Source organism: Mustela nigripes, chromosome 7, assembly GCF_022355385.1.
Source record: "Mustela nigripes isolate SB6536 chromosome 7, MUSNIG.SB6536, whole genome shotgun sequence".
In the NCBI taxonomy this organism is placed as follows: Eukaryota; Metazoa; Chordata; class Mammalia; order Carnivora; family Mustelidae; genus Mustela; species Mustela nigripes.
Window position 1 is genome coordinate 39747631 of NC_081563.1, and position 26858 is coordinate 39774488.

General features: G+C 45.0%; 1 protein-coding gene across 2 annotated transcripts in view; it reads left to right on the top strand.

Moving 5' to 3' along the window:
* REEP1 (receptor accessory protein 1) overlaps positions 1-26858 on the top strand; it is a 109210-nt gene that overhangs the window by 60987 nt on the left and 21365 nt on the right. For both annotated transcript variants that reach the window (XM_059405676.1, XM_059405675.1), the window contains exons 3-5: positions 3646-3722; positions 10399-10519; positions 13238-13351. In XM_059405676.1, the coding sequence (XP_059261659.1) occupies positions 3646-3722; positions 10399-10519; positions 13238-13351 (312 nt within the window). The remainder of the gene's footprint in view (positions 1-3645; positions 3723-10398; positions 10520-13237; positions 13352-26858) is intronic.

Genomic DNA, 26858 nt, shown 5'->3' on the forward strand with positions numbered 1-26858 from the left:
TATTTATGTATTCCTTCAGCAATAACACTGTCTTGATTATTGTAGCTTTATATTAAGTCTTAAAGGGAGATAGCATCAAGCCTACAACTTTATTCTTGTTCAGTATTATACTGGCTATTCTTGGTCTTTCACCCTTCCACATAAACTTTAGAGTCAGTTTGTTGGGATCCACAAAAGAATTTTCTAGCATTTGATGTAGATTAATTTTGGAAGAAAGAACTGATGTGTTCACAATATTGAGTCTTTCTATCCATGAACATGGAATATCTCTCCATTTGTTTAGATCTTCTTTGATTTCCTTCATCAAAGTTTATAGTTTTCCTCACATAGAACTTTTACATATTTTGTTAGATATATTAGTCAGTAATTTATTTTTTTGCTGCTAATGTAAATGGGATTTTAATTTCAAGTTCCATATGTCCAGATATGTAGGAAATCAGTTGACTTTTTAAAGACTTTATGTTTAAGTAATCTGTACACCCAATGTGGGGCTCAAACTCACAATTCTGAGGTCAAGAGTCAGAGGCTCTACTGACTGAGCCAGCCCGGTGCCCCTGACTTTTATATATTAACCTAATATTCTGCAATCTTATTACAATGTTATGTTGAATTCTTGTAAGGAATGTTGAGTTTCGTTCCAGTAGGTGGTTAAATTCTGTAGATCATCTTGACCTTGTGGCATTTAAATTTTATGTTTACTGGGACAGGAGTATTTCAGTTTTGTCCTTAGTCCTAGAGCTGATCTCTTAGTCCTGGGATGTAATTTTTATTACTAAGGTATGGTATTTTAGATGTTTCAGTGAAAATTCCCAGATGTTTACCAAGCTCCTCCACTTGGTAAGACTCAAACTCTAAACTCTGTTTCTACTACAGTGAGAAGATACTAGTCTTCTTATTTTTTTCCAGCTTTCCAGCTTTTTTTTCCCTCAGCTACCTTGGAGTATTACCTGATTCTGTGCAACTCAGGGGCCAGGCAAATACTTAAGGGGAATTTATATGTGGATTTGGGGGCCTTCCCCTTTATAGTTTCCTTCTCTGGGATTTTTTCCCTCTTAATTTCTAGCTTCTCTTGCAATCTCAAACTTCATTCTCCAGTTCTGCAGGCAAAAAGACTATGTGTTTCTTTTTGAGTTCTGTCTGCCCCTGATTTGCAGGCTGGGGATTGTTCCCAAGCACATCAACGTGGATCTATCCTGCTGTGGTTTTCTTCCAGTTTCTACCAACTTTAAAAAAAAAAAATCATGTGTTTTTTTTTTTCAGTGTTTCAAGATTCATTGTTTATACACCACAACCAGTACTCCATGCAATACGTGCCCTCCATAATACCTACCACCAGGTTCACCCAACCCATCACCCCCTCCCCTCAGTTTGTTTCTCAGAGTCCACAATCTCTCATGGTTTGTCTCCCCCTCCAATTTCCCCCAACTCCCTTCTCCTCTCCATCGCCCAATGTCCTCCGTGTTATTCCTTATGCTCCACAAGTAAGTGAAACCATATGATAATTGACTCTCTCTACTTGACTTACTTCACTCAGCATAATCTCCTCCAGTCTGGTCCATGTTGATGCAATGTTGGGTATTCACGCTTTCTGATTGAGGCATAGTATTCCATTGTATATATGGACCATATCTTCTTTATCCATTTGTCTGTTGAAGGGCATCTTGGTTCTTTCCACAGTTTGGCTACTATGGCCATTACTGCAATGAACATTGGGGTACAGATGACCCTTCCTTTCACTACATCTGTATCTTTGGGGTAAATACCCAGTAGTGCAATTGCAGGGTCATAGGGAAGCTCTATTTTTAATTTCTTGAGGAATCTCCCTACTGTTTTCCAAAGTGGCTGCACCAAATTGCATTCCCACCAACAGTGTGAGAGGGTTCCCCTTTCTCCACATCCTTTCCAACAGTTGTTGTTTACTGTCTTGTTGATTTCAGCCCTTCTACTTGGTGTAAGGTGGTATCTCAATGTGGTTTTGATTTGAATCTCCCCGATGGCTAATGATGATGAACATTTTTTCATGTGCCTGTTAGCCAATTGTATGTCTTCTTTGGAGAAGTGTCTGTTCATGCGCACTTTTTGACGTGATTATCTGTTTTTTGAGTGTTGAGTTTGAGGAGTTCTTTATAAATCTTGGATATCAACCCTTTGTCTGTAGTGTCATTTGTGAATATCTTCTCCCATTCTGTGGGTTGTCTCTTTGTTTTGTTGACTGTTTCCTTTGCTGTGCAGAAGCTTTTGATCTTGATGAAGTCCCAAAAGTTCATTTTTACTTTTGTTTCCTTTGCCTTTGGAGACATGTCTTGAAAACAGTTGCTGTGGCCAGTGTTGAAGAGGTTACTGCATATGTTCTCCTCTAGGATTTTCATAGATTCCTGCCTCATGTTGAGGTCTTTTATCCATTTTGAATTTATCTTTGTATATGGTGTAAGAGAATGGTCAAGTTTCAGTCTTCTATACATAGCTGTCCAATTTTCCCAGTGTCATTTATTGAAGAGACTTTTCTTCACTGTATATTTTTTCCTGCTTTGTTGAAGATTAGTTGACCACAGAGCGGCATTTTTCAAAGTGCTGGAACAAATGATCCTAAAATATGTATGGAACCAGAAGAGACCCCAAATTGCTAAGGAAATGTTGACAAAGAAAACAAAACTGGGAGCATCACATCGTTTGATTTCAAGCCTTATTACAAAGCTGTGATCACCAAGATAGCATGGGTAACACAAAAACAGACACATAGACCAGTGGGACAGAGTAGAGAGCCCAGATATGGACCCGCAACTCTACCAACTTTTGATAGCCTTCTAGTGGCTTCAAGGAGTTGTTTTTAAATATTTTGTTCAGAGTTTGTTATCATTGTTAGCAGGAGGGTTCGTCAAATGCCTTATTCCACCATCACCAGACAGTACATGGAGCAGGCTAAGGAATTTGGACTTTATTCTGCTGGCTGGAAGATTTTAAATCAGGGAGTAGTCTGATAAATTCTTGATTTGGGAAGACTAGCATAGGTGTGGTTTATAGGATGAGTTGGTGTGGGAGAAGCCAGGAGACAAAGGAAGCAGGTGGAAGACTTGCAGTGGTTTGGGAGACAGGGGTCCAAGGGCTCTACTGGAGAAGAGAGGCAGTTGAAATGCATAAGGTTGGTCACATGGGAGAGATTAAAAAAAATAAAAAGATCTAGTTTCTGTGAGGGGATGTGAGACTTTTCCACAGGAAAATATTCCTAAGTGACACATTCCAGAAAGTCTGGCCTGACTAAAGGTCCTTCCAAAGTATATCTTTGTTAAGACTTGGAGAGTCTACTAATGTGGTGTTAGTCTTGGTAAGATGGCCTAACTGAATCCTGAGTCCCTCCTAGTCTGCTGGTCTCCCTGGCTCACATGAAGCCTAGATTGTCACCAGGATCTACTTTGACCTTGAGTCTGGATTATTTGTGGAAGTAGCTTGTTTGCCTCCAGCCCCAAAGTCTGGAGTGGAACTGGAAACCAAGCTGTGGAAGGACAGGAAGAAGGGGTTACAAATGCAGGATATACTGGCTGGGCATGCCTCAGCATCCACTGTCTGAGCCTCTTGTCCTTGTTGTTCGGCAGCCAGCCATTTATCCTTGACCTTATCTACTAGCTTTTTTGTTTTCTCTTTCAACAGGTCAAATGGATGATGTACTGGATTATATTTGCACTTTTTACCACAGCAGAGACATTCACCGACATCTTCCTTTGTTGGTAAGTACTCCAGGACATGGGACTTTTCAAGGGAAGATGTTGCCCAGTATCAATGGAGAGGTAGGAAATTTCTAAAAGCAGTCTCAGTCTCACTGGGATAGTTTTAATACATTAAATCTATAAAGTTGCTCTTCAAGTAAATATTTGTTCAATGACCTTATAAGAGCAGGTATTATTCTTATAATATAATGATATAATGGTGGACAAAATAAATAAAGTTCCCCAACTAATGTAGTTGGTAAGGAAGCATTTATATATCAAAACAAAACAAAAAAAAACACCAAAGGGAAGAAACGGTATACACAAGTTTCCCTTTGACGAATAAAACTAGGTTTCTCTCAAGGACCATTCACTCTCACTATAACTACTGTTCACCATTGTATATACTTTTAACATATTTATGTATATACATATATACATACATATATACTTTTTTCTTTCTTTTTTTTAAGATTTTATTTATTTATTTGACAGAGAGAGATCACAAGTAGGCAGAAAGGCAGGCAGAGAGAGAGAGAGAGAGAGAGAGAGAGTGAAGGAAGCAGGCTCCCTGCTGAGCAGAGAGCCCAATGCAGGGCTCAATCCCAGGATCCTGGTATCATGACCTGAGCCGAAGGCAGAGGCTTTAACCCACTGAGCCACCCAGGCACCCTAGATCTCCCTGTTTTTTACATGGCTGCATGGAATTTCTTGGTATAGACAGACTATAATTTAATCAATCCCCTTTCGATGGAAAACTTTTTTCCTTATAAACAATGCCACTGTTATAGCAATGGAACAAGTAAAAATTATAAGCTAGATCCATGCATTGATATATTGCATGTTTTTTTTTTAAAGATTTTGCTTATTTATTTGACATACAGAGATCACAAGTAGGCAGAGAGGCAGGCAGAGAGAGAGAGGAGGAAGCAGACTCCCTGCTAAGCAGAGAGCCTGATGCAGGGCTGGATCCCAGAACCCTGGGATCATGACCCAAGCCGAAGGCAGAGGCTTTATAACCCACTCAGCCACCCAGGTGCCCTGATATATTGCATCTTTGAAGGTCAAAGAGGCTGTAGATAATGTGTAGCATCTTATTTCTCCTTAATGGGCCTAACTTTCTCTGTACCACATGTGAATGTATACTAAATGTATAGTACTAAAAGTAATTCAGAAATACCCATTCGTTAACCAGATTTACTTCTACAACTTGGAATCATGGGGTTGGTTTTTTATTAGGCTATGTTGTATGAATGTTTCACCATGATCAATTATCATCAGAAAGAATAATAAAAATATTTCCATTTTGGAGAAACTCCTTACCCAAAGAGCTTCAGTATGAACTTACCCTCTGGGATGTCATAGGCCAAGAATGAGACCCGAATACCACTTCGGTGAATCTTGTTTGGGATCAATGGTCTTAAAGACCTTAGTGTGTAGTCTTCCCCCGAAAGGAGGCTGGTTTTCATCCCCTCTGGGAGACATAGATGTCTCAGCCACTGTGTAGGGAAGAAATGTGGATTATCTAATATATAATGTTGGTGCCATGTGCCCCAATAAACCACAGACTCAGGATGGGGCTAAGTCTCCAGGAGTCTCCAGGAGTGGAGAAGGAGCTCTGCTGAGCCATCCTTTGTCTTCCCCAGGCTTCAGGGTCTGGTACCAGGAGTAAGGCCCCATTTTGGGTAGAGCTTCATTGGGGAGGTTCCTGTACCCCATGGGGAGATGAAGGAAACAGGCCAGGCCCCGTGAGGACTGTGTCGTCAGTTAAACATGACGGCCAGCTCCTTATGTCCTCTGGTCTTTCTTCTGAACAATGTCCTGTGTGCAGTGCTGGGTGGCCTCCTGCTGTCCTCCTATTCCTCCTCGTGAATATTGTGGGGGACTAGTGTTAGTCTTATGAGCTCTTTCCAGAGGTATTGGTATTTCTGTCTCACTGCTCTTAGCCAAGTGGAAATCTGGTCTAGTGATGGGTGTGCTGTCCCTGGTAATTGGAATATATTTTTACTCATGGCCCTGGGACTTCAGAGTTTCATACTTAATGCTTATCAGCTATCTCTGGAATTGATTTGATTTTGATTTGGGGGGAGTGTATCAGCTTTCCATTGCTGCTGTAACAAATTGTCACAGGTTTAGGAGGTTTGAAACCACAGAAATTAAGTATTTCAGCTTCTGTGAGTCAGAAGTCCAGGTAGAATCCACTGAGTCCTCCACTCAGGGACCCACGAAGCCAAAGTCAGGGTATGGGCCAGCCTGGGCTCTTCTCTGGAGACTCAGGGGGAGATGCCACTTCAGGCTTATTTGGAGAGTAGGCAGAATTCAGTTTCTTATGGCTGTAAGACTGAGGTCCCCATTTCCTTGACAAGTACCTCCCACTTCAGCTTCAAGCTGAAGCAGTGCCTGTTAGAGCCTTCTCAAGCTTCAGATCTCTGCCTTCTGCTGCTGGCCAGAGAAAGAGCTCGACTTCTGCTTTTAAGGGATCATGTTATTAGATTAGACCTACCCTTAATAATCCAATATAATGTCCCTATTTTAAAGTCAGCTGGCTGATAATCTCAATTATATCTTCAGGATCCCTTTTGCCATGGGAAGGGAACATATTTGTGGGGGTAACATGAGGATGAGAAGGTCACGGGACCAAAATTCTGCCCACCACCACCTCTGATACCTGGGATTTGGGTGCCTGTGTGTGGGTGCAGATAGACTCCCTCTCTTCCTAATCCGTGTAGAGGACTCAGCTGGCCCAGCTGTAGCAAGAGCTGTCCAGTGGTTTATGTATGGGAAGTGAGGGTCTTGTCCATCTTCTGCAAGAAAGAGGTCGGGAACCTTCACTGCCTGCTTTAGCCCACAGTCTGGTCCTGCCCTCAACCTGCTTTCTCTTTCTCTGCAAACCTGAAGGCATTGCAGGTCACAGCTGTCTTTGGGCAGAGTCTTCCCACTCCCTCCTGCCTCTTGCTCAGGGAGTGGCACAGAACAAGCTGATCAGACAGACAGAGCCCTATTTCCCCCCTTCAGGGACATGGACACCAGCTTGGCAGCTCTGCACTCTCTGTAATGAGAGAGAGAGATTGAGAGAGTGAGAGAGTGAAGCTTCTGTTCTTCCTGGAGGCACCTTCTGGCTTCTTGGGAAGCATCTTTAACACTGGTTCACTTCCAGGATTGGAGATGGCCCTTTTCCTTTATCTTCCTCCTCTCCTCCCTTCTCGCTCCTCCCCACTGCCCTCTTTCTACCCCTCCCCTAGGGCAGTTTTCTCGTCATAGTTAACTTCTTTATACTTTCTATTGATGTAAACAGCCGTCATATCTGGTCACAGGAGACAGAGGATGGTTGCTTCTCTCACAACATCCATAGGTGATTTCATCTAGTTTTTTAACATTTACAAAACACTGTATCACATGGCAAAATGAAATTGAAACCATACACTAAAAAGTGAGGCCCTCGTCCCCCAGGCCTTCATTCTCTCTCCTCAGGGATGTGACTGTTAAAAAGTTACTTGTGTGTTCTTCCATAAATTTTCTGTGCACATTAATTGCATGTGCTTTGGCAATTTCATCACGTGTCCAAGCCTCTGAGGAAAGTTACCCCTCAGGAGTGTGAAGGTATATCATCGGAAGGGTGGGAGCCTTCACCTCCCCCATGCACTCCAGGGCACCTGTATCTGGGGAGGCAAATATATCCTAGCAGTCAGGACAGTTCAAAGACTTATCATCAAGGAACGAGCATGGTCCTTCTCCGCCTTTTGGGACAGCGGTAGGTCAGGGGAAGGTGACTTCTCCTTCACCTTCAGCTGGTTGGTGGCAATTGCATTGGTAGAGCCAAGCGAACCCAAGGCCTCTGGGTAACAGGGTCTGAGTGGCTCAACTGGGAGACCCTTATGATACCTCACAAGGGCCTGGTTCTGGAGTGATGATTCCAGGGACAGCTCGAGATCATCCCCCAAAGTATACTATCAGGGGTGTATGTATATGTGTGTGTGTTCTCAATGGGGGAAGTGTGGTGTGGGAAAGGGATTATCGAATATTACCATGTGTGTTTGGGGTTGCTAAAGGAGTCACATATACCCACGTGATTGTCTATCTTAGGTGTCTGAAGTCTACTACTGATAATGCTTTTGCTTTTGGAAAAGGGACTAAAAGTCTGGGATGCAAAGACTCTTTGTTGTATACTCTTTTGGACATTTGAATTTTTAAAAACTATATGCATATATTACCTGCTACAAAAACATCTTTCACATAGCCAACAAAAGCAGTGCCGTGTGATAGATCCCTTGGGACTGTGTATCTTGTACTGATGCCTGAGCTTGCTAGATTCATTTGCCTTCCCCTTGGGGCTGGTAAATAGTTGTTTTCAAGACAAAATTTCCTTCATTAATAATCAGTGGAGAGTTCCAGTGTGGGAAAATCATGCCTCTGTTCCTTCAGCCTCTTGTCTGATGGCTGTGAAACATTCAGCAGTCTTGACATGTCAGTGTCCTGGAGTTGCAGAGGGAGTATTCAGCAAGAGCCTGCCAGAGGCCAAAGGCAGCGGACCAGGGACCTCGGTGAGGAAAGCAGAGTGGCTGGAGCTGCTGATTTGGGAGTCTGTGTGAGAGCTGAAGGCTCTGAACTGACTTGCCAGAAATCACTCTTTATTTTCAGCTGCGTTATGGGTGGGGGGGGGGCGAGAGCATGAGTGGGAAGAATTTACTTCTCTGATTCTTCAGACTAGTGTGGGTGTCCTTTTCTCTCAGGGGATCATGTTCTAAGGGTACCCGGGATTTGTTTTAATCCAGTATGGTAAGACGCACAGACTCAGGAATGACTGTCATGAAGGGAGCGGGCTGTTAAACTCACAGGTCCCTAGAAACAGGAGGCACGGCATGCGTGAGGTCAGGCAAGAAGCAGAGGTAGGAAGTGTAGGCAAGAATCCTTATGGTGGTTTCCATGGAAGGAACAGGCAAGGCAGAGTAAACATGTTTAGGACCAACTAGTCTGAATAATTTCTATGGGCTCTGGGGTATTGGGGCTGTCCCTTGTTGGCTGGTACCTGGCCCCGGAGTGATTAGAGCAGCTGGAGAGTGGCCCAGAGTGTGAGAGCTCCTAAAGGAGGTGGTTGGGATATGGGCTCTGGATTGGTTGGTTTACATTTGAAAGGCTTGTTTGTGGGCGAGTTGTTTCCTATCCTTCAAAATTGGCTAACCTAGGGAGGGACAGTCTCTTCAGAGTCAGGAAGGCCCCAAGATGCCAAAGCATTAGAATAAAGAAAATAAAAAGACATGGTATTAGTACACAGCAGAAGAGCCAAGTATTGTTGCACAGGTTGTATATAGCACAAGATATCTGGCCAAGGTGGCAGGTGGGGCTGAAATTCAAATGAGCCCTGTTCACTAGTTGTGCTCGCAGGACTGCCTTCAGTTGAAGGGGCTGGCATACAAAGGCACCACATGGGCTGGCAGAGGCCCATTTTGACACTTCTCTCTAGTTGCTGTTCTGTGTCTTTTGCAGTTCTTTGATCAGTCTCTGTTTTTCTGCCTGGACCATCAGTTCCAAAGATACAAGACACTCTTAATCTGTTTCCCACTAGACTGAGAGCCCCAAGAGAGCAGGGATCAGTCTTTTTATTCACCATTGTGTCCTCAGTGCTCAGCACAAGCTAACACGTGTTGGAGCAGGTAAGTGTTCATGTGATGAATGAATGAATAGTACTCAGGACTTCTGACTCCAGGATTGTAGGTTACCTGCGCTCTGAACTCTTCTCTTGGCATGAATCTGTTCACCTGCCGTAGACTATATTAGGGTGAGTAGCATCCTTTTTGCTGGCTCCTATCCCTGCCTCTTTTGGGACCAAAAAGACAGCCAAGAAGGGGAGGCTTTGATTCTGTCTGGAGATTCTTGGTTAGCTCCTCCCTGTTCTAAATCCTCCAGGAGTTTGTGCCTTCTTGGCCACCAGTGAAAAGTCGGTGGCTGGGTGTAGGGCTCAGAGGGCCATGGCCATCTGACCCTGCAGGCTGTAGCTGGAGCCCGGTCTCCCACCGCAGAAAGTGGAACCCTGCAGGAAGCCCCAGCAGTTGCCAAGCATGGCTGCAGTGTGGTTGCTGGAGAGAACCTGGGTCCCTGGCTTGCTTTGACAAAAAGAGAAAACAAGAACCTGCTTTGAAAAGAAGCCTTGGGTGAGGAGAGTGGGGGGGATCATGGGGGAGGAGCAGCCGGTGCTGGCTGGCTCAGTTGGTGGAACATGTAAGTCTTGATCTCAGGGTTGTGAGTTTGAGACCCACGTTGGGTGTAAAGATTACTTAAAAAAATAAAATCTTAGGGCACCTGGTGGCTCATTCTGTTAAGTTTCTGCCTTTGGCTCTGGTCATGATCCTGGAGTCCCAAGACTGAGTTCCTCATTGGGCTCCCTGCTCAGTGGGGAGTCTGCTTCTCCCTTTAACCCTCCCCCGTCTTGTGTTCTCTCTCTCTCTTTCATTCTCTTTCTCTCAAATAAATAAAATCTTAAAAAAAAATAAAAATAAAAATAAAAAATAAAATCTTAGAAAAAGGACGGGGAAAAAAAGGCGGCTTTGGGCTTTTGCTCTGTGTTGGCAAGTGTGCACACCCTTCACCAGTGGTGGCTGGAGGGGTCTGGAGGCCTGCAGAAGAGGCGTCTGTGCAGCTGGGTCTCGGGGCTGTGTTGCCGAGAACCGAACGGAACGTGTATTTTCTCATCTCTCTCCAGGTTTCCCTTCTATTATGAACTAAAAATAGCCTTTGTAGCCTGGCTGCTGTCTCCCTACACAAAAGGCTCCAGCCTCCTATACAGGAAGTTTGTACATCCCACGCTGTCTTCAAAAGAAAAGGTAATTTATGCTGCTCAGGCTTTCACTCCTTCCGGCAAGTAAAAAATTTAAAAAGCGATCAGTAAAAAGGACAAAGTGTTTTATTGTAGGAGACCCACGATCGTCTCTTATTTCCCTCCAACAATTTGTTCCTTCTAATCTTTTTTTAATGTATTTTTCTGACATGTTTAGAAATCGTGGTGAGATCCTCAAAAAGATATTATGTATCATTACTGATTGAAAAGCATTTCCATAAATTGAAACAAAAAACAACAAAAGATTCACTCATAATTCAACTCCCCAAGCTGAATTTCCTTCCTTTCATCATGCTCAGCTCCCATCCTTTTGTAGATATGATTTTTACATAGACTATTGAAAAATACTTTTAAAACGTACCATAGGAAAACGGAACTGTAATGAGATTAAATGACTTGAACTAGTGCCCAGATAGCTATGGACAGACACTGGAAGATAAGAAATTTCTTGTGCAGTGTTTGCTTTATTGTTGCATGATAAATATATGCCTACCAATGGAATTCCTGCTATTTTGGTAATTATCAGTTGGTAAGGACTAGTGAGAGCAGTCATAATAATTTGTTTCATGCTATTTACCTTTTGTGTTTATTTTGCTTTGAGTTGCTTCACAAACATCTTTGCAATGAAAATATAGATTTGTCTAATGCCAGAGATGGGAAAAATAAGACAGGGAAAAATTGCAGGAAAGGGTCAGCAATAACTAAGAATTCAAGTAAGAATTACAACTTATATCTCTTGAAGAGAAATGTAATTATAAGCTACTTATAATGGCACTGTCCATAAAATGATTTTTTGTTTAACATCTCCACTGAACTTAATTTGCAAGATTTGCTTTCACTGGATTGCTCTACTGGTTTTTTTTTAAGATTTCATACAATAATAAATGCAATACCTTTGTCTTACTAAATTACTTTGATAACTTTGTTTTTTATGCATACCACTCTTTTCTTTAAAAATTTAAGTATACCAAAAAAACCCCAAATACCGAAAGACAACAGAAACCCTTAATATAGATACAACATTTAAATTCCGAGATATTAAACATGTTTGCACATAACCGATTTGTACTTGATCCTCATAAAGATTCATGAACCCCACAGTACCTCAAGATTAATTTCTTCTTTTGACTTATTGTCTTAGAATAAATTGCCAAGAGCGGGATTACTGAGTCCAATATTGTATAATTCATTAATTCTATTACATGATCTTCTAAACTGATTGAGATATTATTCTTAACATAAAATAGGAGCCCTGTAGGTGGCTTTATATATAAATTTCTATTGTTTCTGAAAGTTGAGTACTTTGGCCTTCTTAGGGGAACATAGTAATTGGATGAGCAGACTACTATAGACATTTCTGAGAACACTTTTAGGAACCAGGATATAGCACTGCCTGTCTCGGAAGGGTGGATTTTGGGGAATGGGAGCTCTCTCATGACCTGGTTGACAAATCCTTACTCTTGACACTTCCCTTTCCCCACATGCTGGGCTTACCCTGAAGCCACCGATGTCATTTCCAGTAAAGTGAAGGTGACTGACTCTTACGAGCTGCCAAGAATCCCTACCAGAGTCAGTCAGGGGTCACAATGAAAACTTAGTGTGGGGACTTCCTGGGGAAGTCTTAAACAAGGAATGCACAGGGGTTGACTGTCCTACTTGATACCTCAAAGCAAAGGAAATGCACTGATGTGTGAACTTCAAATGAGACCAAAGCCAAGTGTCTTTGTATTACTGAACTCTGAAATGAGCTACTGTGAGGTACAAAATAGCCGTTCTTTAAACAGTGACAACAAAACAACCCATCCCAAACAAACGAAAAGAATAAGCCAGACTCGATGCAAATTTGAAGTAAACCACTGTTTTGGTCCCTGAAGGAAAGAGACTTCAGTCCTCTTTCCAACCTCTCCCCTGACCCTAGGGGTATTGTTGGATGACTTCTCATTTCTGCTTTTATTTCATTATCCATAAAATGATCTCCCTTATCAACAAAAATAGCACTTACCTCTTTTTATGTCATCTTTCCCCTTGATACCTACATGGGAGAGATTTGGATATAGTATGAAATAGCTACAGAATAGTGGGATTTCAGAGCTGCAAGGGCCTGACCCCCTTGAGATAGGAAGATGACAGTGGTCCTCACTTACTGAACCAGCCACTGTGTTAGAGCTTTACTAAAATGGTCTCATGTAATCCTTGTTGTGCTCCATGAGTTAGATACTGTCACTGTCCTCATTTTTCAGATGCTAAACACTTGCCAAGCCCTGACAGCCAGTTAGTGGCAGGTCTGAGGTTAGATGCTGGGTTCTTGGCATTCTCTCCTTCAGTTCTTCAGTTCCTTCAGTGTCTTAGAGAGTAGCTGCGTGTAGAATGCAGGACCATCCACATCCGGGACCCCTGGAGCCTTCCTGGAAGGTTAGAGGACTTTAGGAACAATCCTAGGCAATTGCTCAAAGTAAACCTTCCTAGATCAGGAAGTCACTTTTTTTTTTTTGAAATTCCTCTTTCACTTCCCTGTATCTCTTCTGTTTCCTATCCTCCTCCTGTCTACTCTTCCTCTAAACACGCATCCCGAAGTGCCTATGACTTTTCAGTCTCAAGAATCCGTGATTGGGCACACTGCCAAGCTCAGTGCTCAGAAGGGAGGAAAGAACAGAGATTTATTTGAACCTTCCAACTCAGTGTGCTTCTGCTTTTCCTTCAACAGGAAATTGACGATTGCCTGGTCCAAGCAAAAGACCGAAGTTACGATGCCCTTGTGCACTTTGGGAAGCGGGGCTTGAATGTGGCGGCCACAGCGGCAGTGATGGCTGCTTCCAAGGTACTGTGCAGTGGGCCGGGATGGGGGGCCGTTGCTGAGCATCACAACCTGTGAGCGTCTTCAGCCCACCCACCCACACTGTTCATCACCCACGCAACTTGCACAGGACAGGCTCAGGACCAGGACCTATCAGTGGTTCCTCATCTTTTGGGGTTCCCTTTGAAAATCTGATAGAAAAAAATTGGTGCATCTTACCCCCAGAAAATTGTGCCAATGCATACACACATGCACCCAGACACACACAAACACGCTCACACACAAACGATGTGTGCAGTATTAAGAAATTTTGCAGAGTATTAATTAATAATTAATAATACTGCAGAGTAATTAATTAATAAGCTCCAGAAACTCATGGTGGGTCCCAGATTAAGACCTCTGAATTACTTGGAGCTTCAGCCTGAGGGAAAAAGGAAACAAAAAGGGAGGAGTGAGCTCTTCTCTACAGTTTCCCGGGGTGCACTGGGAGAGACCCCTAAATCAAAATATGGCCAGTGCTGGGAGACCACCAGCGTGAGTGGGTGGCTCTATGCACACGTGGCACAGCAGACCCCAGGGAGGAGCCCAGGGTCCCACAGGAGGTGAGTGGTTCAGACAGGGAGGAGGAAGATGTGTGTAGCAGTAGCAACTAGAGCTGGAGGAGGTTTGAAGTAAAGACTGGTCGGGTGGGACGCTGGGATGGAGACCTCAATTCCTTCCCTTTCCATCCAGCCCCGTTCACGTCCTGTTATGGTCCCCATTCGTGTCCTCTTATGGTCCTTTCTAGCTTCATCTGTCTCACATCACGTTCTCCTTGTCCTTGCGTCCGTTTCTCATCATGTGCTCAACCCTGAAAAATTAAATTGGTAGACATTTCCCTTGGAGTAAATCCAGCAGATTGCCTTGTGTTTCCTGGTGACAGTCCTTATTCCCAGTCCAAATGTGGAGGAGGGGTCTGCCTTCAGCTGAGGTGGAAGAGAGGCAGGTATACTAGTATTTGGGAAGACCCACTGGCTGGGAGGTGAGTTGTGTGAGCAAAGGGAAGCCCTATGACCTAGGTGGTGACTGATGGTTTTAGGCAAGGGGGAGCAGAGTTGTGAAAGGCTTTGGAGAAGGATATTTGATACCGACCTTGGTGGTCCATGGGCCCTGAGTGGATGGTCACATGGAGTGTATTGACAGCCCACTGGATCAGGGGACCGAGCCTGGTTTTCTGTGCCCTAAAGCAAGAAGCACATTAGAAGCATTTCTGGAAAAAAGACTTACCTCTTGGGGTTGAGTGTTTGTTTGAAAAGTACCATCCACTTGAAGCCAAGGCATTCTGCAGACAAAGTCTGCGAGAGGGAGAGAAGGACAACCCAAAGGGAAGGATCCCTATTCAGAGAAGCACCAGCTCCTTCTATAACACAGAACCGTAGTGTGGTGTCCCCCATACTCCAGTAGCTGCTGGTGAGGTGATGGATCCCAGTGAGTATCCTGGGAGGGGACATTCCGCTTGGGTGTGCCAAGGAGAGGTATCAGGATTTATAAGGAGCAGTGAACACTGAGATCCTTCTGTTTGAGATGTAACCATTTTGTGCTTTTATTTTCAAAGCTAAAAGATAGAACTCAGCATTGCTAAACTCTTAATTCATCGGGCCAACTTTGCAACATAAAGCTACAGAGAAACCTTCTCTTGGCTCCTCAGCCCCATCTCCTCTGCTTCTGAAGCCTGAAGGAAGATGGGTCACTGTTTCATGTCCAATAAATGTGAGATATTCATCAGGGTGGCTCAGTGTGGGTCTCCTGGCCGTACAGCAGTGTGTGTGCAAATGTTATTCTGACCGTAATTCAGCAGGGCCGTCCTTTTCCAGGTCTGCCTCAGGCTGGAGCCTCTCTTGATGCCATCTTGGCCAACCATCCGCCAACCCCTCAGACCTCTGTGAGCCCAAACCTCCAGCCAGGCGTCTCACAACAGGGAAGCTCCAGACGGTCTGAAACTTGCCTCAGGAAATAACTGCTCATTAGTTCTTTCTGGTTGTGCTACAGTAGTGAGGGTTGCCCACTTCCTGCTGAATTTGGTTCAAATGGGAAGGCTTTCTGCCTTTTGGGGGCTTTGCTTCTCCTCTCTAAATATAAATACCATGAAAGGGAAAGCACATCTTCTCTTCCAAAAATAATGCCCTCTATTTTTGAAACAGATGTGTACTTAAAAAAAAAAAAAAGAAAAGAAAAGAAGAAGAAGAAGTAAAATCCAGTCTGGCTGAGGGGTAAATCAGTGGTTTCCACAGCAACAAAGGGTCACTCTAGGCAGGGGTCAAAGGATGATGACTCACCAGTGAGTCCAAATCTGGCTTTCATGTCCAAACCACCTGGGAAGCCTTGTTATCATTTTTTAATAGATTCTCAGATGTGCTGATTCAGAATCTCAGGCAGGAGGCCCAATCTCTATTTTTAACAAGTTCCCCAGATGATTTTTAAACAGGCAGCTCTGCCCAGGTCACTGCCTGAGGCCCCTTCCAGAGTCAGAAGCACACAGGTGATTAGGGTTCGAGCACTTTACTCGAACATTCCTGGGATGCAGAATTAGCTTCTTAGAAGTGCTAGCCCTGAGAATGAGAAAGTGAGGTGTGTGTGTGTGTGTGTGTGTGTTTCATTTCCTTACGACTTCATGCTAGTTCAGAAATATTATGGTGGGAAGACAAATCCCTCTCCTTCTTTGTAACGCTCCTAAGAGCCTAGCACAGTGCGCTGCTCCCAGCTGAGCCCTGAACAACCTTGGTGACCCCCTCCACCCCCCACCAGGGGAATAGTCAGAACAATTTTATGGGGAGAAAAAAAGACAGCCTGCCAAGTCTCCCACGACTAGGGTGACTGTATGGGTTACTGTCCAAACCAGGACACATCTGAGAGGGAAAGCGGTGCTGGGATAATTACAGCAGGAATAGGTACACATGAGGCCTGTTCCAAGCAAACCAGGACTTGGGGGTCACCCTACTCATGGCCCCCATTGACAACTCTTGGACCCTGCCTCTCTCCTCCTAGAAAACATCCTCAATTCACAAATCAGTTCTCACTCTAAATATCTACTACATGCAACCAAATGGACACACAAGAGAGTGTGAGCTATATGAAAGACTGTCTCTTAATTCAGACAGATGAGGGTTCAGGTACCTAGATGAGGGCTCCCACCTCCCTGTCTTCTGCTCTCTTTTCCATCCTTCAAAGGCTCCCCAGAAAGGAAATATGGAACTTAAAAGATCTTTTATTTATGCTTCCCCCCCCCTTTTTTTTCATTGAAATGTGATCAGCATGTAAGATTATATTAGTTTCAGGTGTACAACATAATGTGGTCACACACTTGATTTAATAGTTTTTTTTTTCTTGTAGGGCTGAGCCCTGAGCCCTGTTCCCCCCCCCAAAAAAAAAGTTGGCAGAGTTTTTGCATCATCAGGAAGAGTAAAGAAACTTTGTACACTATACTGTACCAGTGTAAGTTGTTATTAATGTTAACATTATTTTATCTTAGAACTGGAAAATAAAACAACAGAATTACACATGGGAGATTCCCCACCAGGCCCACAAACCCCCATCTCACTCCCAATTCACTCCCAGTTTTCCCCAGGGTCTAATCCCTCTCTGGAAGTGTGGATGCATCTTTTCTTTCTGTGAAAACTGCTCTGTCTCCTTCCTGAGGACATCTTTCTCTGGGACCATCTGTCTGAATGTTCCAAGGCCACCCTATGGCTTTTGAACTTGGAAGCACATCTAGGTTTCTTCTACCTGCCCGGTTCTTAGACCTGGTAAACCAGCCTTGCTTGTATTTGTCTCATAACCTGAAAAATAATGTTGTTTTCCTCCCCCTAGAGATTCTATCCCTAAACCAGTTCCACTGGTACCCATACCATTGGTAAAGTCACTTGGTAACACACCTGCTCCAGGTGGTGCTGAGAGTCTGTGAATTCGGGATTTTTCTGCCCCAGATTGTATGCGTGCTTTTCTCCCTGGAATCTAATATTTCCTATTTAAATTGTTAACTTCTGGAGATGAGAGGCTCCAGATTATTTTCCTTTATTTCTTGCTAAGGGAAACGACAACAACAGAATAAAGAGCCCAACGGTGCCTACTTGTTTAGAATTCTGCACGTGTAGCTACTTACCAAACCTTGTTGAATGATCTCAAGAGTAAACTTTTTTGATTCTCTAGTCCTGCTCTTTCCGTGCTGCTCTTTCCATGTGAATTAATTAGAAGTAAGTACATTTAGAATACAGTTCCTCAGTCATACTAAGTCACATTCCCAGTCCTCAGCAGCCATGGTAGCAGATGGCTGGCATGGACACAGAATGTTTCCAACATCACAGAACGTTCTCCCGGGCAGCCCTGCCTCAAGCCCTCTCTGAAGCCTTTTGGGTTCTCCTTTGCCTAATTTTCACCCTTTCACCTGCAGGGCCCTGACTTTGACAGGCCCCCTCCCTTATCCACTCAGCAGATATGAGGTTCAGCGGCAAAATAAGGAGAAGGAAACTTAGCTTACAACGTCACCCTCATTTCTCCGGTGTCTTCCCTGGTCCAGCCCCACTTTCACACTATGACTCCGTTTCCTCAATTTGCCAGCCAGAACTCATTTTGCCTGCAGTTAGGGTCATGGTCAACAGCCACCAAGATAGAGCCAGGCCTTGGTTACAGCCCTAGCATCTGAACAGCTGGGCACAAGACACAGAGCGACAAATTGTAGCGTTTTCCCACTCATTTTTTAAGTTCCCGCTCAATTTTGCCTTGAAAATAAAACTCTACGGAACAGTTCATCATAGTTGTTGGGGTTTTTTTAAGTTCTCTCTCAATTATCCTTATCTTCTATCCATCGCTGGTTTTTCTAAACCTCTTTCTTGGAAGAAATACTGCTTTCAATCCACCAAGAAACTTTATTTTTGGAACCAGAAGCTCATTCCCGGAAGCTCTTAAGACTAGTGACAAGAGACATCTGCATGAGTTCCCAGCCCTTCCTCTTCAGCAGACCGATGGCTCTGCATCTTCGGTTGGTTGTCCTCTCCCTGGCCAACTATCAGGTGCAGTGAGGTGACAGGCAGCAGTTTTGGTAGAAACACCAGAGAAGAGGAATTCAGGAAGATGGGCTGTTGCGCGACGAAGGCCAAGATGGTAGACCCGCTCTGGTGGGGAAGTCTTGAGTGGTTCTGCTCTGACAAGTTGTGGAGAGCTCAGCTGAGATGTGAGTCCATTTGTTTGGGAGACCTAGAGGGCAGGCAATTCTTCCAGACTTTTTCAGCGAGTTGTCCATAACAGTTTAGATAAACTTGGTGTTCAACACCAGTTGCCGTGGTGAATTCTAAATATTAATTTTATGTCACACTGTCCTTGGCTAAAACAGAAGGAAGAAGACTAACTTGATGTAACCCTAGCACAATGGCTGAGGAAGGGCTGGGAACTCATGCAGATATCTCTTGCCGCCTCTCTGTTCCAAGTTTCCCTGTGGAGGCTATATGCAGCCAGAGGTGGGGGGGCCTGGGTGGCTCAGTGGGTTAAGCCGCTGCCTTCGGCTCAGGTCATGATCTCGGGGTCCTGGGATTGAGTCCCGCATCGGGCTCTCTGCTCAGCAGGGAGCCTGCTTCCTCCTCTCTCTCTCTCTGCCTGCCTCTCTGCCTACTTGTGATCTCTCTCTGTCAAATAAATGAAATCTTAAAATATATATATGCAGCCAGATGTCTAAGTGGGAAGGAAAAGCCTGCCCGCTTACCTGGTCTCCGAGAGGAGGTCTGAGAAAGCATTTTTGAGATCACCTGTGAGCAGGAAGGAGCCGCTTCTTAGCTGTGGTGATGTGGCACCATTTGGTCTCCTCCTCCTCCCTGACTCTACTCTCCTGCTCACTCTGTCCCTCCCGTAGCTGCCCACTGCAACAGTGCTGCGTGGGATTTCTCCAGAACCCCACCTCATTCTCCTCTCCCTCCCAGGATCATCTAATTCTTTCCCTCACCTTCAGCTGTCCCCTGATGCACCGGTTCTCAGATAGACTTCTCTGCCAGGGGCTCAAGGACAGTGTTTCTGATTCTCTGCCGAACTTCTCCTCCCCTTGGCTCCTTGATACCTTTAGTCAGCATTTCATTAACCTTGAATCTGCCGTCCTCTTGTGTCCCATCTCTCTGATGACAATGAAATCACTATCCACCCTCTCAGGCCTTCAGGCTCCAGATCTCAGTCATCTTTGGTGCTCCTCCTCCTTCCCAATTACTCTTCAAGTCCTGCCCATTTGGCATCCCTTCCCTTCCTCCAGACCTTCTTCCCCACTCTCTTCCTCAGGGCTTGGACTATTGCAGTAGCCTTGCAGGTAGTTCCTACTCCTCTCCCTTCCTCTTTGAGCCCTGATCCCAGCTCTTCCACCTCCTCTGGTCTCTCCCTACCTTTCTGGCTCCTCTTGCACTATACTCGCAGCACCATCTTCTGTCTTATTCCAAAAATAATAACTCTGTGTGCTATTTCTAGACTTTTCTCTTTCCTGCCTCTCCTCCTCTGGGCCTTCATCTGTCCCTATGGCCACCTGTCTGAAATCCTGTCCATCTTTTAAGGTCAAAAGCCACCTTCTGGGAGCCTGGGTGGCTCAGTGGGTTAAGCCGCTGCCTTCGGCTCAGGTCGTGATCTCAGGGTCCTGGGATCGAGTCCCGCGTCGGGCTCTCTGCTCAGCAGGGAGCCTACTTCCCTCTTTCTCTCTCTCTCTCTGCCTGCCTCTCTGCCTACTTGTGATCTCTCTCTGTCAAATAAATAAATAAAATCTTAAAAAAAAAAAAGCCACCTTCTCCTTGGAAACCTCTTCTGATTCCAGGTGGAACTGTTCTCTTGTGTCTTGGTCACCATATGGCACTCTATTGTGATCATTATAATTCATGTCTTATCTAGTAGGTGCTCAGTCAATGTTAAAGGAATGAAGGACTGTTGAACATATTTTTAGCTGTTTCAGCTAATAGAGCAAAGCTTCACATCACGGGTGGGCCATGGAGGTAAGCAGAACCAGATTAAAAACCCCAGCTCCCACACTTTCGGCTTCACCTCTGTACATCTCAGTTTCTTCATCTGCAAAATGGGCATGACCATGGTACCTGCCACAAGACACTTATGGGACAGTGTACCTAGAGACTTTGCAGAATGCAGAGCTCATACTACATGCTTCATGAAGGTTGCGTATTACTCACTTCTCCTGTATGTTGGTTTCAGCTCGAGGTTGATCGTTATTCTGCTGAGCAGTATAAAAGAAACGTCAGATGCTGGCATTGGGAAGCTATTTACAATTTAGCTCTTCTGGAGAGGAAGCTGAGTTTCCCTCTCATGTGGATCTAGACTCTCCCCATCTTTTCTCTATGGTGTGGTAGTGAACAGAGTATCTGGTGCTACCTGGGCTCTTGTCCCAGTTGACCTTGCCTGTGCTGGGTCTCCCCGGGGCAAGCCCTCCAGCCATCATGTTTAGGTCCCTCATTGTTCTCTGCCTGGCTTTCCATACCATTGTTTCCTCCTTTTCGTGACTGCGGGAGTGGGTCCCTGGGGTCAGCTTACAATGGTGAGCCCTGTCATCCCCCAAGAGAGAAGGAGTGTCAAACCTGTGGGTTGCTAGAGCAGGCAGGGGACTTAGATGCCATCTTTGGCTCCCCTGCTTATTTCACAGGACTAGACACTGAGGCCTGGGTGTTGAGTGGCTCACCCAGGGTCACACAGCTGGGATGCGCCAAGCTGGGTACAGAGTGAGACTGTCTAGTTCCCAGTCCATAGTTCCCTGCATCACTGTAAGCACTCCAGGCCCCTCCCCAAACCCCCTACTCCCCCCCGTCCCGCACACACATGCTGGGCTGCCAGTTCCTGACCATTAGTGCTTGGGGTACATCACCAGTCCCCGAGAACCCATGGCTGAGTCCCCGAGAGAAGACCATCTCCCACTGAGAATTTTAGAGTCATTCAGAGCCCTGGATATTTCTCGGGTTGTCTGCCAGCAGCTTTTGACCATTTTATATCAGACATCCCTCGGAATGAAGAAGGTGCGTTTATCTGCCAAAGGCAGCCAGCAAATGGCACTAAGGCAGGCTCCCTCTTTGCCCTGAGGCAAGGCTGGGGCGACACTCAAATGCGGGATATGGTGCGGACAAGGCTGAAGGAATTTGGATCACAGATACATGTTACTATAAGATCTAGTTTCTTTAAAGCTTCATCGCTTATGATACCGTGGGCATATTTGCAAATGTAACTGTAGCTCTACTTCTCACTAGTGGTGGAACACATGGGTCTTTGGGGATGATGTCTCCCTGCCTCGCTCTGACCCTAGTCCTTTCTCCCCCTTATTGTCCTTTGACAACATCCCTCCCCCATCCCCTCCACTCCCAGGAAGGCTGGTCTGCTACCACATCAGCCTCCCCTCAGGGCCTCTGGCTCTCCAAGGAGGAAGCAGACTCTGCCTTGGCTTCACTCAAGTTTGAGCTCTCACACGAGTCTGAGACTTGAGACCGCTACCAGGTGTCAGCCAGCTTCCCTCTCTCCCTCCTCTGAAAGTTGGCCCCACACTGTGCCATCTTTGTCATTTGCTGCCTGTGTGCATTTGTGCCTAGAGGCCCCGGGCTAGACTGTGAGCTCCTTGGGAGTAGGAATCCCATATCGTGTTTCATATTCACCTTTGTTCCTCTGTGGGGGCTTCACACGGAGCTTTGGAAACACTCCCTCTGCATCTGCTGCGAATGGAGGAAGGAAGAAAGTTGAGTGAGTGAGCGAGTGTCCTAGGTGAAGACAGCATGGCGCCCTTCAACCCTGTTTTGTAGGCTTGGTGCCCATGGCTTTTTTTCTTTTCCCCTTTGTCAGGTGGCTCGACTCTTTCATTTGGTCTCCTCTGTGGACCTCAGAGAAGGGCAGGTAACCCTGTTGAGAGATGTGACTAACTCCAAACAGATCCAGTCGGGTGGAGAGGCCAGCAGCCCCCTCCACCTACCAGCCCATGGTCTGGATCCAAGCCAGGTGTTTCTTCTCCCGACACCTGTGTGTGTATGTGTGTATTAATCCCAGAGCCAGTCCCTCTTCAGTGTCCTTCCAGAGCTTCTTTTTTGTGTTAATTTGGTAGCATATAACATGTGATTAACTTACTTGGGTTTTTTTTTTCTTTGTTTAATGCCTGGAGAATGTTGAATTTGATAATTGATGCTATTGTGGGAGAAATCCTGTCTCTTTCTTTCTTTCTCCTTTGACTGTTAATCTAATGTTATGTCACAGTCAAGGCCCCCCATCTCCAACCAGCATGTCAAAGCGGAGCCTGCTTGGCATTGATGTGAAGCATGTGTAGCTAGAAGGGTTAACTCTGTCAGCGAAGTGGGTAGCTCTTTAGAAGGAAGCACTAACTCGTTCTGAATTACCAGTGGGAAATGTGGTTATGCTGGTGGCTTTCTTATCAATTGCCTGGCTCACTAAAACCTGTTGTCTTTATTCTCTTTGTCATTAGTTACAAGCATTTGATATCTGGGAAGGCTCTGCTGGAGCCTTCCCCTGTGACTTGGTGTGTCCCTCTGGAAAAGAGGACCTCATCAAGGGCTTGCAGCCAAGCTTAGCTGCTTACTGAGCCTGGGCTCTGTGGGCCCTAATGGCAGGCATCCTGTTAGTGGTAAATTGTTTTACTTGGAATGCCAGATTATTAAAGGTCTGGGTTTTCCAGGAACACCCCCCCCCCACCCCCAACTAAGAAAAACATCAAAACGGGCACTTTGCTGGCACGGTCAGTGGAACGCGCAGCTCTTGATCTCAGAGTCATGAGTTTGAGCCTCACGTTAGGGGTAGAGTTTACTTTAAAAAAAATTTTTTTTTAAAACATCAAAACATACAGAATTTGATGTGTGTTAGCAAAGTGGCTTTCTCATTCCTTACCAGTTGAAGGAGAAAGTAAAGATCTCAAATTAATAGAAAGTTCAGGGACACAATTTACCTCTTCAAGTCCAATTTCCTAAAGAGTTTCAGCCACACACACACACACACACACACACACACACACACACACACAAGATTAAAGAATCAGGAATGGATTACCCTCACTTGTCCCGCCAGGCACATCTGTAGGATTTCTGGGGGTTCTAGAACCCCCAGTCCATGCTGTGTTGACGTGCCCAGAAAACAGTAAGGTGGGTCTGTGAAAACAAACAACAGGTAAAGAAAGAACAATAACAAATCTGGATAGACTTGCTTTGACACCATAGTGAATGAAGAGGTCAGGAGGGCAACAGATTGTAAGTCAAATTTGTTCTCGTAGAAGGCTGAGTTTGTCTCCCTTCCCAGTCCCATGATGGGGGGCTGTGGAGAGGGTCTTCCAGAGATGGGTTGGTAAGGATACTACTGTCATGTCGTATGATAGCCCCAGGAAGGCTCAGATGTACTCAGGGTAGGCTGACCTTGGTTCATGAAAGGGCTCCGGCATTCTAAGATTGTTTATGGCTCATATTCTGAACTGAGTGTTGGCTGGGGAGGAAATTGACACAGGACTTTAAACAACACACACACATACACGCTAGACTCTATTCCACCATCAGAGTTACCGTGGGAGACCCAACATTTATTTTAGAGATTTTCAAATAATTCTCAAAACCCTTATTTTGGAATTTCAATCAGAGCCAGCTAATGAGCCACAGAAGAGGGTTATAGATTCTTGAACTCAGAGTTTTCCAGTTCGAAGGGAATCTTGTTCAATGTTTTAACTTCCCAATGAGGTTGCAAGGCTGAGAAGGACCAACATGGCTTGGTCAAGGCCCCTCATAGCAGAGTTGAGCCTAGGCTCTCGGAGCTGGACGGCGAATGCATTGCAGTGTCTAGAGCCATCACTTCTTCCTTCTCTGTTCTCATTTGTTTATTTAAAAAAAAAAAAAAAAAAGTTCCGTGTCATTCTTTTTTGGTCTAGATGGCATTTATTAGCATCCTGCAAGCCCTGTATTTACAAAAATGGGAACTTCAAGGCGAACTTGGGAAAGTTCTGTGTTTCTGAAAATGAAATGGTAATGATTTCTTCAAGGTAATACACGTTTATGGTATAAAGTCCTAAAAGCACAAAAGAGGGCATGCAGTAAAGAGTAGGTCACACCCCTGCCCCTGTCCTCCACCCGCCAGCTGTTCTAGAAGAAACCTGTGACCTTTTAGCAGGCCCTTCCATCAAAGCGTTCATTTGGGCACTAACCCAGTTTGAAGGTGGTGCCCGTGTGTCCTTAGCATCTCCTCTGGCAGGGAATGAAGTGGCAGCTCAGAGTGGTGGTTGACTAAGAAATCTACTTCTTCCACTTGGCCCGCATCTTCACCCACACATGTCCTCCAAGGCCAGCTCACGTGAAGTCTCCTGTGGGGAGCCTGGCCTCTCTGACCTTTGGACCCTCCAGCCCTCCAGCATTTCTCCTATACTCCTTGAGGACAGAGCTAGAGTCCCTGCCCACAGGGGCTCCTTCAGGGGTAGGACCGTGACCCCTTGACCCCATGCACTGGGTGCAGGCGGGGATTTCCTGTTGCTGCCCCTTACTGAGGGGATTGCTCGGTAAATGGCTGCATGTTCCTTCATTCAGCTCCTTGACCCCTAATTTGTATCATGGTGACAGACACCAAAGCTGTACTAGTAAATAAAACGGACAGTCTGGAGGACAAGACAAACCCACAAACAATAGCAGTAGTTAAATATAATTGTGTGAGGTGCTACAGAGAATCCCAGACTTCCCTGAGCACCCAGCCAGGGAGCTTGAGCTGGTCAGAGAAAACTTTGTGGAGACGGGCAGCCATATTGCATTGAGCTAAAAATGCTGTGGTTTCTGAGATACATTGTTATCTTATAAGGAAGAACATATCACCAATTAAATTAGGACAGAAAGCTCTTTACTTCTACTTATCCAAAGGACTCTCTTAGACTTGTTTGGACATCGAATCTTCGTGCGTCACTTTTGTACACACATTAAAAAGAACGTATAAGCACGATCAATTGGTTGAGGTCTTCCTAACCTCACTTTTAAACTTTCTGAGTCCGACTCCTCTGAATCACTTTTCCCCTGAGCTCCTCTGTATCCATTTACAACCATGCCATACCACTCTCTACCTTCCGGAGCACTGGTGATTCAGAGCTCTTGTCTCTTTTATCCGCACTCCTGCTACACATTCTGCCAGGTTGGATGCTGCCTCTTTCTTGATCTTACCAGAGGTCTCCGTGGAATGTGCTTCAGACAACTGGGACCCATATTTCTTCTTCGGGTGGTTCTTGATGGTTTGTGAGTTGAACACTCAGTTCAGTTCGGGTGTCCAGTTCGTGCCATGGGGAATGACAACCAAGTGCATTCCTATGTAGGCAATGACAGTGATGTCAAGGCAACGATAATTGTAAGACACACCCTTGTATCAGTGATGAAAAAAGAATATACGTCTTGAAATTGATGAAAATCACTTACACAAAGTCTGGGTGTAAAAGAGGGCTGTCATTATTCTGGTGAGGGAGTGATGTTGAGGCTCTGGATGGATGTTTCTGTGAGTCTCTTAGTCACAAAATGGCCCCTCCACCAGAATCAGAGGCAGAAAACAGGGAGCAGGGTCAGGCCTTTCTTCTCTTAGCAAGAGAAAGTTCCTCTCCCAGAAATTCCTTAGCAGATTTCTCCTTCCATTGGGCAGAATTGGATCACATAGCCATCCATCCTTACGAGGGAGATTGGGAAATCTGGTATTTTTTCACCATGTCAAGAATGGGGTGGGGGATGATTTTTGGATGGCCAACCAACAGTATACCCCACTGTGGGCAAATTCATTTGAGATACAGTGAGTTAATTTGAAACACTGTAGGACTTCTCAGAGGCTTTAATATGGTAATATGGATAATTGAATTATGGAGAATATGGTATTAAGCCTTTTTTAAAGAAGATTTTATTTATTTATTTGAGAGAGAAAGAGAGCATGAGAGGGGGAACAGCAGAGGGAGAAGCAGACCTCCCTCCTCCCCCGCACTGAGCAAGGGAGCCCAATGCAGGATTCGATTCTGGAACTCCAGGATCATGACCTGAACCGAAGGCAGTCACTCAGCCAACTGAGCCACCCACGTGCCCCTAGTTATTAAGCTTTAATAAACTTAGGGGATCCAACTTAATTTTCCCAAAATAGGGAGCCCAATTTTGTGGAATACCAGTGAACAACTCTTGGCTGTTCTCAGAATAATAAAATGGAGGTTCTCCAGAGCAGAGCCCAAGTAGCAGGGTGGATTGGGGTTTGTGGAAAATGAATGGGAATGAGGTATGGACAGGAGTCTGAGCAGGGCTGAGAGGTTTACAAATGAGAAGGCCATATCAATTCTAACCATCTCAGATTGGTTTGACAGATAAAGGCTGATTTGTTTTCAAGATCCTTGAATCTACGCTACTCTGATTTTGCCTGAGTCAGGACTATATTGATACAGAGCTATTATTACCCCTTTTCTTTGCTAACTTCTGCCACTTCCGATCTTCATGATGCTAGTAATATTGGAGCTAGGTTGGCTGGCTTCTGGGAGTGGAATCCACTGCTTTGCCGAAGAGGCCATGTATGG